Consider the following 15,223-nt stretch of genomic DNA (forward strand, 5'->3'; position numbering starts at 1 on the left):
ACTTGACAGTTAATTTGCACGAAGGAGGGAGAGACCCTCTGTGTTCCCCTGTGGCTTCAACTACACTAGGGATTTGTTCTTAAAATTTTTCTTCCCACCATCGCTAACAGGTTCACCTCCCTTGGTGACAGCAGTGGTAGGACATTAATGTACATGGTGGTTAGAACATGGGCTTCCACTTGCAGCACCCCCAGCCCTTCTGCTCCCAATGATGCTACCAGTGGTGGAGGTGAACTGCTGTCAGTAATGGGAAGTTTTAGAGGAAAAAGGCTGGTGTGGCCCAGTGTCATGAGTTCAATCATTTTAAAACATGAACAAATCCAGTCACCTGCCAATTGAGTATTATTAGAGCCTTTCTCACTGCCTGTGTGATTTGCCATTTCAGGACTTGCTGCATTTTTCCAGCAAGGGGCAGTTTGATGAGGCTGGACAAGCCACACTGAATGGGTTGGAACAGCAGGAGCAGACGTCAGTGCCACCAGAGACCCAGTCAGCACTGGATCAACAGCCACTGCAACTTCAGCAGCATCATGATGAGAGCCCGATGCCTACGCAGAGTACCATGACCGCAGACGACATGAGGCGAGCAAAGCGCATCCGAGTAAGTGAAGATGATAGTGGATCATGCCCTCTTTCATCCTCTCACTTTGCTTTAGCCAACGGAAGGCTTGGTTGGCTAGTCAGGTATGGCTGGTCTTTTGCTCCAGTATGATGTCTGTCTTCAAACCCCAAACACAGCATCTCTAGCTCAGAGAATTCCCTCGCTCAGAAAGTAAGACAAACCTAATGCACGAGTCAGTGTCACGTGAAATACTACTGAGATTTGGTCACTAATTGGACCTGATTCAATTCCAACACAGTAATTCTTTCATAGAAACATAATCCATCCAAGTTGGCAGGCAGCAGTGCTCTGAACAGCCATCCAAATCATGGTGCTGGGGCATGAACTAATGGCCTGTTCAGAACACCATCTGTCTGTCTTGCAGATCGGTTGGCTTTAGAAGTTATTGCCAAAGAGGCATTATGTCCATTCATCCCGATTATGATGATAAAGATTTTTTAATGATAAAATTCTTTCTTGGAGAAGGAAGCCTTCCTTCAGGAGGCCTGTGCTGAGAACTTTGCATGCCAACAGCAAACACTTTGAACCTGTGCTCTGTGGCAGCTGAGAAAACAGTTTTTTTCCACCATGTGTGGGAGGAAAATGATTTAGGCAAATAATCCTCGAAGCCATGTAATTGTATGATTGGTTTATTCAGCCTAAAATCTTTTTTCCCCTCCTCTATGTGTAAAATTGTGATTATAACAGGAAACAGCTGCAAACAAGTTGAGACTTCATTTTTAGGGGACGAGAGAAAGAAAGAGAGGATTAAAGGAAGAGACAATGAATGATTATTATAGGACAATCCTGAACCACATATGTGCCAGCATTGATGGTGTAATTTAACAGATACGGTGACTTAACTAAGTGTAGAATTTGGCCCAGTCACATTAAAAATGAATGAGTGTGAAGCTTATAAAATGGTTGGCATCTGGGGGTCAGTATTTTGTGAAGTGGTCTTTTTTTTGATCTTTCTCTCTGTTGAAAACACTAGACATGTAAGTAAGGGTTTATGTAAGGCCATCAGACAGCTGTAACCAAAGAACACTGGGAACATTGCTGGTAGGAGCAGACAGTGGTGGTCAAATTCAGATGCTGAAGCTCTTCCAGTAAATAGCATTGCACCTGTTCTCAAGTGTGTATTGATTCATTTGCATATGATGGTATAACTTCTGTCCTACAAGTTGCAGCCTTGGATGTATGGGGAGAGGTAGTTTCATTATAATTACTGGATTTTAAAAGGTCTGAAGATCTCAGGCTTGGTTTGGAGGTAGCAGGGAGGAGATTGAATTGGTTGTTTCCTGGAAACTTGAGTTTGGGTCACAAGTGAGATGAGTGTGGTGGTTATTTATTCCTCAGCCACATGTTTGTATCACATATCTCCTCCATCAGCTCACTTGCAGATTGGCACATTTGGCAACCCTTGATTAGCAGAGCCCTTGAAAACATAGGTTCCTCAACTTAAGGGGCTTTGGAAGAATTGCATGAGGGATGGTTGCATAAAACATGCCTAGGCAGTTAGACTGTGACCAATGCTATCAGTCAACACTAGATTTTAACCATGAAAATGTAACCATGACAATTTGTCTGTAGTCTTCCAATGGGTATGTGCAATTCACTACACTTTTTTTCATCACAGCACACAATAGGAAACGTCATAAGCCAGCAAGGGGAAGCTAAAGTTATGGTTTCAGATGTGTAAACTGTCATTTACTTTTAAATAACAGGTACAAAATTTGTAGCTACCAATTGGAACCTTGGACCTAGGGCGCTCTAAGTCACCACCATTTCTTAGTTAGGATTTCTTATTCAAACTTAGCACATACCCTGACCTGACTATTGAGAAGCTATGTAAGAAACATGAAAGTAAATTTATAGAACCTCTTCTGCCTTTCTAAGAAAGGAATAAAGCATGAGGTTATGGTAGAACTGCTCATCTTCAAGCAAACAATTGCAGTCAAAGATGTAAAATAAATAATTGTCATGAAGAGGCTTTACATGATTATTACAAACCTTTATTAGGCACAAACCTCAGTTTTACTATGTCTCCTTCTGTTAGACTCTGAAATTAAACATATAATCAGGTACCATGGGTGTATGAGCAATATTAAAAAATAAAACGTCTACAATAATCAGTCATTTGCATCCTCAGTGTATTAACTTTAATTGAGGGCACCTTTTTCAGTGAATAGACATTCTTTTGAAATGATAGGCAGGTCTTTTATAACTACAATCAAGGGGACCAATGGTCTTTGCATTTTAAATTTAGCTAACAGAATATGACTTATGCATTACAATACCCAGCAAATGATAAACTAGCTTATAATGGATACTTGCACCATTGCATTAGGGTGTATATCATCCCGTAGGATGCAGACTCTTGAAAAGAATATAGTAATAAACCCATAGATGTGCACGGCTGTGTCCAGGACAAGGCAATGCACATGTAGGGCTTGATTCAGCCCCTGTTATAATCACAGAACACTAGAACTGGAAGGAGACCTCAAAGGGTCATCAGGTCCAATCCCCTGCCCTCATAGCAGGACCCAGTACTGACTAGATCACCCCTGATAGATATCTATCTAACCTGCTCTTAAATCTCTCCAGAGATGGAGATTCCACAACCTCCCTAGGCAACTTATTCCAGTGTTTCACCACCCTGACAGTTAGGACATTTTTCCTAATGTCCAACCTAAACCTCCCTTGCTGCAGTTTAAGCCCATTGCTTCTTGAGCTATCCTCAGAGGCCAAGGAGAACAATTTATCTTTCTCATCCTTGTGACAGTCTTCTAGATACCTGAAAACCCCTCTCAATCTTTCCCTTTCCAAACTAAACAAGCCCAATTCTTTCAGTCTTCCTTCACAGGTCATGTTCTCTAGACCAGTGGTGCGCAACCTTTTTCCCGGTGCAACCCCTGGGAAAATTTTGATTGAACAAAAAACGTGTGGACCCTTTAAATGCCACTCTGCTCACCTGCTACTCCCCCTGCCTTCGCTGTGTATATGCCGAGCTGGGAAAAAAATTGTGATATTCCCCACCCCCCGGGCGCGCACCACTTCTTTAGAATTTTAATCATTTTTGTTGCTTTTCTCTGGACCTTCTTCAATTTCTCTATGTCTTTCTTGAAATGTGGTGCCCAGAACTGGACACAATACTCCAACTGAAGCCTAATCAGTGCACTGTAAAGCAGAAGAATGACTTCTTGTGTCTTGCTCACAACACACCTGTTAATGCATCCCAGAATCATGTTTAGGTTTTTTTGAACAGCGTCAGACTGTTGACTCATATTTAGCTTGGGGTCCACTATGACCCCCATATCCGTTTCAGCAGTACTCCTCCCTAGACAGTCGTTTCCCATTCTGTACGTGTGAGACTGATTGTTCCTTCCTAAGTGGAGCACTTTGCATTTGTCCTTATTAAAATTAATCCTATTTACCTCAGACCATTTCTCTAGTTTGTCCAGATCATTTTGAATTATGACCCTGTCCTCCAAAGCAGTTGCAACTCCTCCCAGCTTCGTTCATCTGCAAATTTAATAAGCGTGCTCTCTATGCCAATATCTAAATCATTGATGAAGATATTGAACAGAACCAGTACCCTGCGGAACCCCACTTGTTATGCCTTTCCAGCAGGATTGTGAACCGTTAACCACTCTCAGAGATTAGTTATTATCCAGCCAGTTATGCACCCACCTTATAGGAGCCCCATCTAAGTTGTGTTTGCCTAGTTTATTGATAAGAATATCATGAGAGACCATATCAAATGCCTTACTAAAGTCTAGGTATACCATGTCCACCGCTTCTCCCTTATCCACAAGACTCGTTAGCCTATCAAAGAAAGCTATCCAATTGGTTATGACTGGAAAGATTTACATTGGCTTCAATGAGTGCTGGATCAGGTCCACACTGAAGGAAGTACTTAGATATATCTGTCACTCTTCTGTTGGGTTTCTTGTTTACAGCTTTTGGCATTGGTTTGCCTTTGTAGTTCTAGAACCTGTTGCCAGAAGTATACATGTGGAGAGACATCTCCTTTTTGAACGTGTTTCATGAAGTAAATAATTTTCTTGAGACATTTGTTATTGTTTTAACTTATGCAGTATCACATGCTGAAGATTGAAAACTGTCAGAACAGTGTTATAACAGCCAGTATAAATGTAGGGCTTCCATCTGGAAAGCACTTGTCAAAATCAGGACCATCCTGCATATTTTCAGAAGGTACAAATCTGCTTACCAAGAAGGCTACAATGCTTTGACTACAAGTTATAGGGAATGGCTTAATAGTTTAAATTTCTAGTTGGAAACACTCAGACTCACTGGGTCCGATCCTGATAAGGTCAACACATCCCTTCAGTCGTCTTCTATAGAGTTCATGGAGTTTTTACTCTATGAAAGACTTGTCACCAAAACTTAAAACACTGAGATCCTGCATGTTTTGTGTGGACATAAGAGTCCATGGGACCCTTTTTGTAAGAGTAGGGTTTGACAGACTGACAGTATCCTGGATAAACCTTATGGAATTAAGATAAACATTTGTGAGTGAATTTAAACCTTGTTATATAATATCTTTGGGGTCCATTGTATGAAAAATGCATTTGTTTATGGGTTATTATGGAGTTATATAACTGCTGGAGGAGAAGGTGGATGCAAACATAATTCCTCCAGTTATCAGCCCTTTGAAGCCACCCCGTGGAAAGGTTTGGATATACTAGTTCAAACTAGGGATATTAAGTAGCGGTTAATTAACTAATTGAGTAGTTGATGTAATTTTCCATTGACTACTCGACTAGTCAATGGTGGGGGGCACTCGCTACCCCAGTTCCGGCTTTGCAGTTTAAATGTAGTAGGAGCCGGACACTCAGGCAGCCTGGCTCCTACTATATTTAGGACTCATCTAGACTGCATTCCTCTCTCGAAAGAGGAATATAAATGAAGCAGATCGAAAATTCAAATGAAGGGCAGATTTACAAATCTCATGCTTCATTTGCATAATTGCTTCCAAGCGCTTTTTCGAAAAAGGGTTTTTGGGGAAAAAAAAAACCTCGCAGTGTAGACAGGGTTCTTTCGGGGGGAAAAAACCCCTTTTTTGACAGAACCCATACTCCTGAAAAAATGAGGTGTACAGATTCTTTTGAAAAAGGGGATTTTTTTCGAAAGAACCCCATCTAGACTGCAGCTTTTTGGTTTTTTTGTTTTTTTTTTTAAACCCCTTTTTGAAAAAAATGTTCATTTTGATTATGCAAATGAAGCGCGAGATTTGTAAATCTGCCCTTCATTTGAATTTTCAATCTGCTTCATTTGCATTCACTCAACTGTGACATAGGGGATTACAAAAATCATCACGCTTGGCCAAAATAAATGCTTTCTACCCTGTGTTGCAAAGCATTGTGTTTGTCAGTTTCCACTGTCTGGCCGCATTTGAAAAATGCTGTATTTAGATAGGCCTGATCCTGAAAGTTGCTTCATGTGGAGCCATGCACTCAATGCAGAGCAGCATGTAGGACAGAGGTGCAGTTTGTAAAGTGTGGTAGAATCCTGCAGGCTGAAAGGCACAACAGAAATGTAAGAGATTATTAAATTCTCAGGTGTACCGACCAGTAGGACAGCACTTAAATAAATCACTGTCCCTTACTTCCCAGCAATCTGACCCTTGCATCCATAACTTCTTTATTTTCCCATAGCTGCCATCTCTTGCTATGCATATTTCATTCTCACTGAGACTCTACGGGATTCGTTATATAATTTTTAATAAACACACCTTCTGAGGAAAGATGAATGGCAATACATCTCAAAGATTATCTGTGATTTCCATCTTTGCCTTTTAACTCCCTGCCTAACTTATTAGCTGAAGGACAAATCCTGAAATCCCTGCTTGGTCCTTACTGAGGCAAAGCTGTCATTTGGGGGAGTTTTGCTTGAGTACAGACTGAGCTAGGACTTCCAGATCTGGCCCTGACTGACAGTGACCCACAGAAGACTGATTACTGCCAAAGTCAAGTCTTCTGTTTTACGGTCCATTTCATAACATAAATATTTTTCTCTCCCCCAATGCTGCCTGCTCAGTTGGAGCTGCAGGTAGGTTTTTTTTTTTTTCCCTGTGTCTAACAGAACAAAATGAAATTGCCTGCCATGCCATTTTGTGCAACTTTTGCTTACTATCACTAGATGGAATCTGCCTTGTTGATGGTCTTGTGCTTGTTCTTTTGTATACAGAATGTGTACAAACCTGAGTGTCACCCAATAACTATGTGTTGGCATAGTTTCTCTTCGTCCCCTTCAGAGGGACTGATCCAGTGCAAGAACTATTAACAATTAACTCTTTAAAAGATATTTAAGTGAATCATCCCAAACTTTAAGCTGGGCAGATCAATGGGCAGATCTTGTGGATAAAGTACTATCCCTCGGCTGCCTGATTCAAGTCTGTCTGGTGCGCTTCTAGTGGTATATGTTAGGGTATGTCTAGACTACATGCCTCTGTCGCCAGAGGCATGTAGATTAGGCTACCCGACACAGTAAAATGAAGCGGCGATTTAAATAATCGCTGCTTCATTTAAATTTACATGGCTGCCGCACTGAGCCGACAAACAGCTAATCAGCTGTTTGTCGGCTCAGGGTGATAGTCTGGACGCGCGGGTGTCGACATCAAAGATATTTGTCGACCACCCAGGTATGCCTCCTGGGATCAGGTTTACCTGGGTGGTCGACAAATACCTTTGATGTCGACACCCGCACGTCCAGACTATCGCGCTGAGCCGACAAACAGCTGATCAGCTGTTTGTCGGCTCAGCACGGCAGCCATGTAAATTTAAATGAAGCGGTGATTATTTAAATCGCCGCTTCATTTTCCTATGTCTGGTAGCCTAATCTCCATGCCTCTGGCGACAGAGGCATGTAGTCTAGGCATACCCTTAGTCTTCAGTGACATTAGTAGTTTGGTAGTGCAGGCACCACAACAATTTATTTTAAAGCTGCCTGTCTAGTTCTTTTAATTCCAGTTCTTCAGTCTCTCTCTGTAATTGGGGGGGGGGGGGGAATTCCTTTGTAGAAGAATGGCTATTTTTAAATCCATGAGTGAATGACTGGGTAGATTAAAATGTTCACCTACATCGTATGTGTGTTACCATTTCTGTTGTCTGACAGTCTCTGCAACAAAAGATTAATGGACACAAATCAGATATCAGCACTGTGAGTCAGCAATTCTGGGTTCTGTTTCTGCCCCTGACTCACTTTGTGGCTTTGGGCACATCACTTCACCTTCCTCTGTCTGCAAAGTAGAGATAATAGCACCTCCTGGCAACACCAGGAGCTGAAATTTCTCAGTGCAAAGTGCCTGGAGATCCTTGTCTGAAAAGAGGGCTAGGGGATTACAGACCAGACAGTATAACTTTGATACCTGGAAAGAGACTGGAACAAATTAGTAAATATTCAGTTTCTAAGCATCTGAAGATTAAGAAGGTTATATGCATGGAGTTGTCAAGAACAAATTCCAAACTAACCTCATTTTCTTCTTTGAGAGGGCTATAGTCCTACTGGGTAGGGAGAAACTGTAGAGGTGATATATCTTGATTTTATTGTGGCTTTTGACACAGACCCACGTTACCTGCTCATAAGCAAACTAGGGAAATGTGATCTAGATGAAATTACTAAAAGGTGGGTGCACAACTTATTGAAAGACTGTAGTTATCAATCATTCGCTATCAGACTGAGAGGGTGTATCCAATGGGGTTCCTCAGGGGTCAGTTGTGGGTCTAGTACTGTTCAGTATTTTCATTTAATGATGTGGATAATGGAGTGGAGAGGATTTTATAAAATTTTCAGATGATATCAAGCTTGGAGTTGTTGCAAGCACTTTGGAGGACAGGGTTAGAATTAAAAATGACTTTGATAAATTGGAGAATTGATCTGAAATCAACAAGATGATGAAATTCAGTAAAAACAAGTGCAAAGTAGTTCACTTAGAAAAGAAAAGCAAAATGTATAATGATGAAAGGGGGAATGACTGGCTAGGTGGTACCATTGCTGAATCTATAGCGCATCACAAATTGCATATGAATCAACAATGTGATTCAGTTGCGAAAAAGACTAATATCACTTTGGGGTGCGATATATGTAAGACATGGGAGGTAATTGTCCTGCTGTATTTGACGTTGGTGAGATCAACCCTGGAGTATGTGTCTAGCTCTGCATGCCATATTAGGAAAGAGAAGGAAAAAATTCTAGAGAATACAGAGAAGAGCAACAAAAATTATGAGGTTTAGAAAACCTGACCTATGGGGAAGGTTAAAAGAATTGGACATGCTCAGTCTTGAGAAAAGAAAACTGAGGGGAGGATCTGATTAACAAACTTCAAATATGTTAAGAGTTGTTAGAAAGAAGACTGTGATTAGTTCTTTATGTCCACTGAAGGTAGAACAAGAAGTAATGGGCTTAAATTGCAGCAAGGGTGATTAAGGTTAAACCTTGGGGGAAATCTTTCTAATCACAAGAGGATAGAATCATACAATCAAAGAAAATTGGGATTGGAAGAGATCTCAGGAGGACATCGAGTCCAACCCCCTGCTCGAAGCAGGACCAAACCCAACTAAATCATCCCAGCCAGGGCTTTGTCAGGCTAGGCCTTAAAACCTTCTAACGATTCCACTGTCTCCCTAGGTAATGCATTCCAGTGCTTTACCATCCTCCTTGTGAAATAGTTTTCCCTAATATCCAACCTCTAATCCTCTCCACCAGCACACACACACTGCAAGTATTTAAGCTCTGAAATAGGCTTCCAAGGGAGGTTGCAGAATCCCCATCTCTAGAGGTTTTAAAGAACATGTTGAACAAACACCTATCAGGGATGGTCTAGGTGTACTTTGTCCTGACCCAGTGCCAGCCTTCAAGCCCTACATTTCTATTAACCTATTAAAAGTGCTGTAGAATTTTGAGATATTATTGTGTCTTAAAATAGAGACCAAACACCTCAAAATTTGATTCTATAACAGAACAACATGCCCCTATTATAAGCATAACTCCCAATTCCAGTGGCACTCTGGACTTCAGCTAAATTAATGACTGGTGTGTCTAAACATTACAAGTCCTCTGACTGAGACTAGAAATCTTCCATATACCATGGGATGGTGTCTGAAATTACATGGGAAAAGGGAAATGTGTATGTGTGTTTGCGCACAGATAGATTCGTAGAGGTTAGGTCCATCAATGGCTATTAGTCAGGATGGGTAGGAATGGTGTCCCTTTTCTGTCTGGAAATGGATGACAGGGGAGGGATCATGTGAGGATTACCTGTTGTGTTCCCTCCCAGTGGCATCTGGTATTGGCCGCTGTTGGCAGACAAGATACTGGGCTAGGTGGACCGTTGGTCTGACCCAGTATGGCCGTTCTTATGTTCACATATCTGTATATATAATATATATATTAGCATTTTGTGGTTTTCTATATACAATTGCTGTTATGTTTCTCTTTTACTGGAAAGAATGGATGGGTTTCCTCTTTACTGATTAGACAGTAGAGAGAATCATTCAGATTCTCTTCATGTGTTTGTAGCCCAGTACTCCAGAATAACTTCTGAGGTGCTTTGAATTCTGACAGAGCAGCTTTGAAACTTGCTTCATCAGTATCTGCTGTTTGACACTTACTCAAGAGTAGAAGCACTTGCCAGCCAAGACACCTCGTTAAGAAGAGTGGAGATGGTTTTAACCAGGAAATTGTGTTCTCTAAGGGTATGTCTACACTACCCCCCTAGTTTGAACTTAGGGAGGTAATGTATGCATACCGAACTTGCTAATGAAGCCCGGGATTTGAATTTCCCAGGCTTCATTAGCATAAAGCCGGCGCCGCCATTTTTAAAAGCCGGCTAGTGCGAACCCCGTGCCGCGCGGCTACACGCGGCACGGACTAGATCGTTCGGATTAGAAGCCTAATCCGAACTATCTGTACGCCTATCACGTTATGTCGACAGAACTCAGTGATTGTGTGGACGCAGGTATAGTTTTGTCGACAAAAGTGGACCCTGTAGTCTAGACACACCCTAATGGAGATAATATATTTCCACCCCAAAGGGGTCTTTTGAGATCTAACTACTCAATATCCTGGCTCACTGGCCTTTGACATTACTTGTATGTAAAATCTGCGTGTGATGATAAACACTGATGTTTTCCTTGGGTATGTCTTTCAGAATGCAGCTCTTCAGCATCTGTTTATCCGAAAATCCTTCCGTCCCTTCAAATGCCTGCAGTGTGGGAAGGCGTTCCGGGAGAAGGACAAGCTAGATCAACACTTGCGGTTCCATGGGCGGGAAGGGAACTGCCCTCTGACCTGTGACATCTGCAATAAGGGCTTTATCAACAGTGGTGCTCTTGAAAGTCATATGAAGTTCCACTTGGACCAGAAAACATATTCCTGCATTTTCTGTCCTGAATCTTTTGACCGGTTGGACCTGCTCAAAGATCACGTGGCAATCCACGTCAGTGATGGTTATTTCACCTGCCCTACCTGTAAAAAGCGCTTTCCCGATTTTATCCAGGTGAGTGCCATGGTGATCACAAGCAGTGGCTTCCAGGCCTCTGGCACATGTAATGCTTCTCAGTACTGTTTCCATTCAGGGTAATGCATGCCAGATTACAAGATGAGTGGGATCAGTTCTTGGAGGGGAAAACTGACAGCATGGCAGGAAGTGGTAACATTCTTTTGTAGATGGCACTTGTCCCTCAGAGTCAGTAGTGAGCCAATACCCCAGCATGGCACAGTGTTGTTGGTACAGTCTTTTGGACAACATGAAACAGAATTCTTGATTGCATATGATTGTTCAAGATGCATGGCACAACAGGTTTTTCCCTCTTGCTGGATGCAGTACACATCAGAATGTATACCTACTTGTCTCTAACTGCTAAACTTACCTATTCAACTGTTTTATGTATTTAAATCCCATAGTCTTTTTTTCAGGAGTAATGCTGTTGACTCCAGGATGGTAATTCCAAAGCATTTCACTATGTTCCACTTCCCTAAATTCCTCTTGTAGATTCAGTCAAGTACAATATTCCTCTTTATTCCCACATTCCAAACAAGAAGCAGCTGCATTTGAGTGGTGGGTGATGTAACCTCTTTGTGCAATTTGTGGGGCCCTTCTAGATCAGTGCTGGGCAAAAGGCTGTCAGTGGGCTGGATCTGGCCTGCCAAGCACTTCCATCTGGCCCATGGCAGCTCCCCGCTCCGCCGCTCTGCATTGCCTGAGAACCACAAGGGAGGCGCAAGCCCTTTCAATTTCTGCTATTTAAAGGACTGACAGGGTATGTCTACACTACCCCGCTAGTTTGAACTAGCGGGGTAATGTAGGCATACCGCACTTGCAAATGAAACCCGGGATTTGAATTTCCCGGGCTTCATTTGCATAAGCGGGGAGCCGCCATTTTTAAAACCCCGCTGGTTCGAACCCCGTGCAGCGCGGCTACACGGGGCACGAACTAGGTAGTTCGAACTAGGAAGCCTAGTTCGTGCCCTGTGTAGCCGCGCTGCACGGGGTTCGAACCAGCGGGGTTTTAAAAATGGCGGCTCCCCGCTTATGCAAATGAAGCCCGGGAAATTAAAATCCCGGGCTTCATTTGCAAGGGCGGTATGCCTACATTACCCTCCTAGTTCGAACTAGCGGGGTAGTGTAGACATACCCAAAGTTCCTGGAGCTGGAGCCCTTTAAACAGCAGAAATTGAAAGGGCTCCTGGCCCACAGCTGCCCTGCCGCTCCCCTGCTCCCTGGCCAATTAAGACCTGGGGACGGGGAAGCACGCAAAGTCTCCTGCCCCTGCCAGGGGCATAAGGCACCAATAGGAAACACCAAGTGTTCAAAACAGCTAGCAGTTCCCTCTAAGACTTCATGTGCTCCCCCATCCCTAGGGGGGGTGGGGGGGGTCTCCTGGCCCTGCCCCTTCCAGGGTAGCCTGCAACCACTGCAGAAGTTCCCAAAGTGGCCCCCCTTCAGAAATTATTGCCCGCCTCTGTTCTAGTTGAAAGTCATTATAGAAATTTGTTTGGTGAGAAGAATGTAAACTTGCTTTATATATATTCATTACACTTCACACAAATAAAGAAGATGCCATATATCTCAATAAGCTATTCTGACCCAGAGTATACACATGGAAATACAGTTTCCAGTCAAGTGCTAAATCCAGAAACTGATAGGCATTATCTAAAAGTCCAAAGAAGAAAAGATGGAGATGATTATTAATGCAGCCCCCTCCACTGAAAATAATTCAGCCTCCCTTAACATGGAGCAGAAAGAAAACAACAAGCTAGTTAACAAACTACAAGCTAGCACCTCCCTCATCCATTTTCCAGCAAAGCTGATCTAGAAAGGGAAAGATTCCCAGATTTTCCCCACTTTGTTTCATATGCTGCTATATGAACAATTAAGTCCAGGCACTCTGGGAATTAAGCATCAGAAATCATGGTCTACTTCCTGGAGTAATTATTGTGGAGCAAATATAGATACCAAGTAGCTCCAGTGGTGCAGGAGGTAAACAAGGATTGCATCAGAGGTCCTGATCTCTTCAGTGCTGGGATGTGGAATTTCAAGCCTTAGCTGTTTTATTAAACAACTTGCTGTGCACCTGATGAGGCAAAGGACATTCCTAAAACATGCAAAGGAAGCCACACAGGAAGATGTTCAAAATGAATTGCTCCCTACGTCCCATCCATACTGCAGCTGCCACCCAATTCTTTCTGGTCAAAACAATGTGTTCTCAGCTTTCCTTCAAAGAAACAGAGGGAATGAGTATCAGCTATGTAACTTGAAGATGCTGGTTTAATAAAACCATTGCCACTACATCAGCCATCCTTTTTAATTGTCTTTAAAATACCCCATCATGCAATTGCAGGTGATGTCAAGAACAATTCCTAGGGAGATCAAAATGTCCACACAGATGTGTAACAAAGATATGAAGATTCATTCATTACACTGTTGTCATCTGTTAAGCTATTATCAGCACCCCGAGTATTCTGGTTAACTGCTTTCATGCAAGAATTGAGGTTTCTCTAGAACAGACTAGAGAACTCTAAAAAACTCTTTTGGCTTATCGCCCAGATGTGCAAGAGAATAGGATTCCAAATCACCACAAGGGAACTGCTTTGCTAATGTTCTCTTGGAAACTGTTATTCAAGGTTGTTCAGTTTCTTGTGCTGATGGATTCTCTCCAAAGAAAAGAGCTTCAGTAGTAACCAAGTCTCCCCCTAGAGTTGCCTAGAGCAGCTGTGATGGTTCTGTGATCATATCTTGAGTGCTCTGAGTTTTCTCTGTGGTCTTCACTGCCAGGTGAAGAAGCATGTGCGTAGCTTCCATTCTGAAAAGATTTACCAGTGTACGGAATGTGACAAGGCTTTCTGCCGTCCTGATAAGCTGCGGCTCCACATGCTGAGACACTCAGACCGCAAGGACTTCCTGTGCTCCACCTGTGGCAAGCAGTTCAAGGTAACGTATCTAATGAGCTGTGGTGTTCCGAGAGCAATACCAGATCAGCGTTTTCTCCCTTCTTTGTCAGCAAGATTGTCCTCCCAGAAACAGAAGTAGCCAGCACCTGTAGACTTAGTAGGCTTGCATGCTAATTGCATGCACTGATCCATGCAAAGTGCCCCCAATGACTTGGTTTAGGAAATCTTTTTTACTGATAGCAATGAACAAATATCTCCAGCAAACCAGGAGAAATAAGTGAGAGGCTATGGATATCTCATCCTAAAATTACAACTCTAAGTACAGAATAGATGTAATTAAACTGCTGTAAAGCTTTTTAAAGGGACAGTTTGAAAGTGAGAGCAAAAGTCTAATAAACACTTGTCAGATTTCAGGTAATATCCAAACTACAATAATGTTGTGAGTTTGGTTCCCACTGCATGAAAATATTAAGATGACTCAGCTTCTGAAAAGATAAGAAGAGTAGCAAAACGTGTTCATAGCATCAAATTAGAAGGACAAATAAAACAATGGCATTCGTGCTGCCTAGGAAAAAGGTTATTTTAGAGGAAAAATGACAGAAACACTCTGTTTATGGGTGGCTGTATTGTATAATGGGCTGTGCCCAGGAATTGGGAGGGACTCCAGGTTTCCATTGCAAGCTGTAATCTTGGCTTACTGTGTGGCTTTTGGCAGGTTATTTTAATATTTTGGGGCCTCAATTTCCCCATCTGTAAAATAGGTGTAATAATATAGAATCTATGATACTTCAAGATAACTTAATGTGTGTGAAGCATTTTTAGATGACAGGGGGTGTAAACATGCAATGTATTAGTACATTGCTATTATTATAAAGATTTTTACAGTATGGATAACATCAGCCCTAGTAGCTATTGTTACCATAATGCAAAGTGCAGGTCAAAGGTACTTAAATGGAAAGTGTTGGGTGGAACAAACGTACAGCAACACTGAAGTCAGGGAGATAACTAAAAATGGATATATGTGCATCTTTGCATTGCACAAAGCTGCCATCTGTTTTTTCCCCTTATTTTGCATGTGTTTATAAGAAGCACCCTGAGATCTCTACCCACATAAAGCCAGTGGAGATGCAAAGTCTCTGCCTTAGAGGGACTATTACTAGAGTGGGGAAGGCTGGGTCTTTACAGCTGAGTCAGCAATTGGGCTCT

The 15,223-nt window shown here is 42.3% G+C and overlaps 1 protein-coding gene across 5 annotated transcripts in view; it reads left to right on the forward strand.

The window, feature by feature from the left end:
• LOC102452223 (PR domain zinc finger protein 10-like) overlaps positions 1 to 15,223 on the forward strand; it is a 103,318-nt gene that overhangs the window by 57,696 nt on the left and 30,399 nt on the right. For all 5 annotated transcript variants that reach the window (XM_075909729.1, XM_075909728.1, XM_075909727.1 and 2 more), the window contains exons 12-14: positions 386 to 601; positions 10,776 to 11,123; positions 13,902 to 14,057. In XM_075909729.1, coding sequence (XP_075765844.1) covers positions 386 to 601; positions 10,776 to 11,123; positions 13,902 to 14,057 — 720 coding nt within the window. The remainder of the gene's footprint in view (positions 1 to 385; positions 602 to 10,775; positions 11,124 to 13,901; positions 14,058 to 15,223) is intronic.

Source organism: Pelodiscus sinensis, chromosome 26 (genome assembly GCF_049634645.1).
Source record: "Pelodiscus sinensis isolate JC-2024 chromosome 26, ASM4963464v1, whole genome shotgun sequence".
Lineage (NCBI taxonomy): Eukaryota > Metazoa > Chordata > Testudines > Trionychidae > Pelodiscus > Pelodiscus sinensis.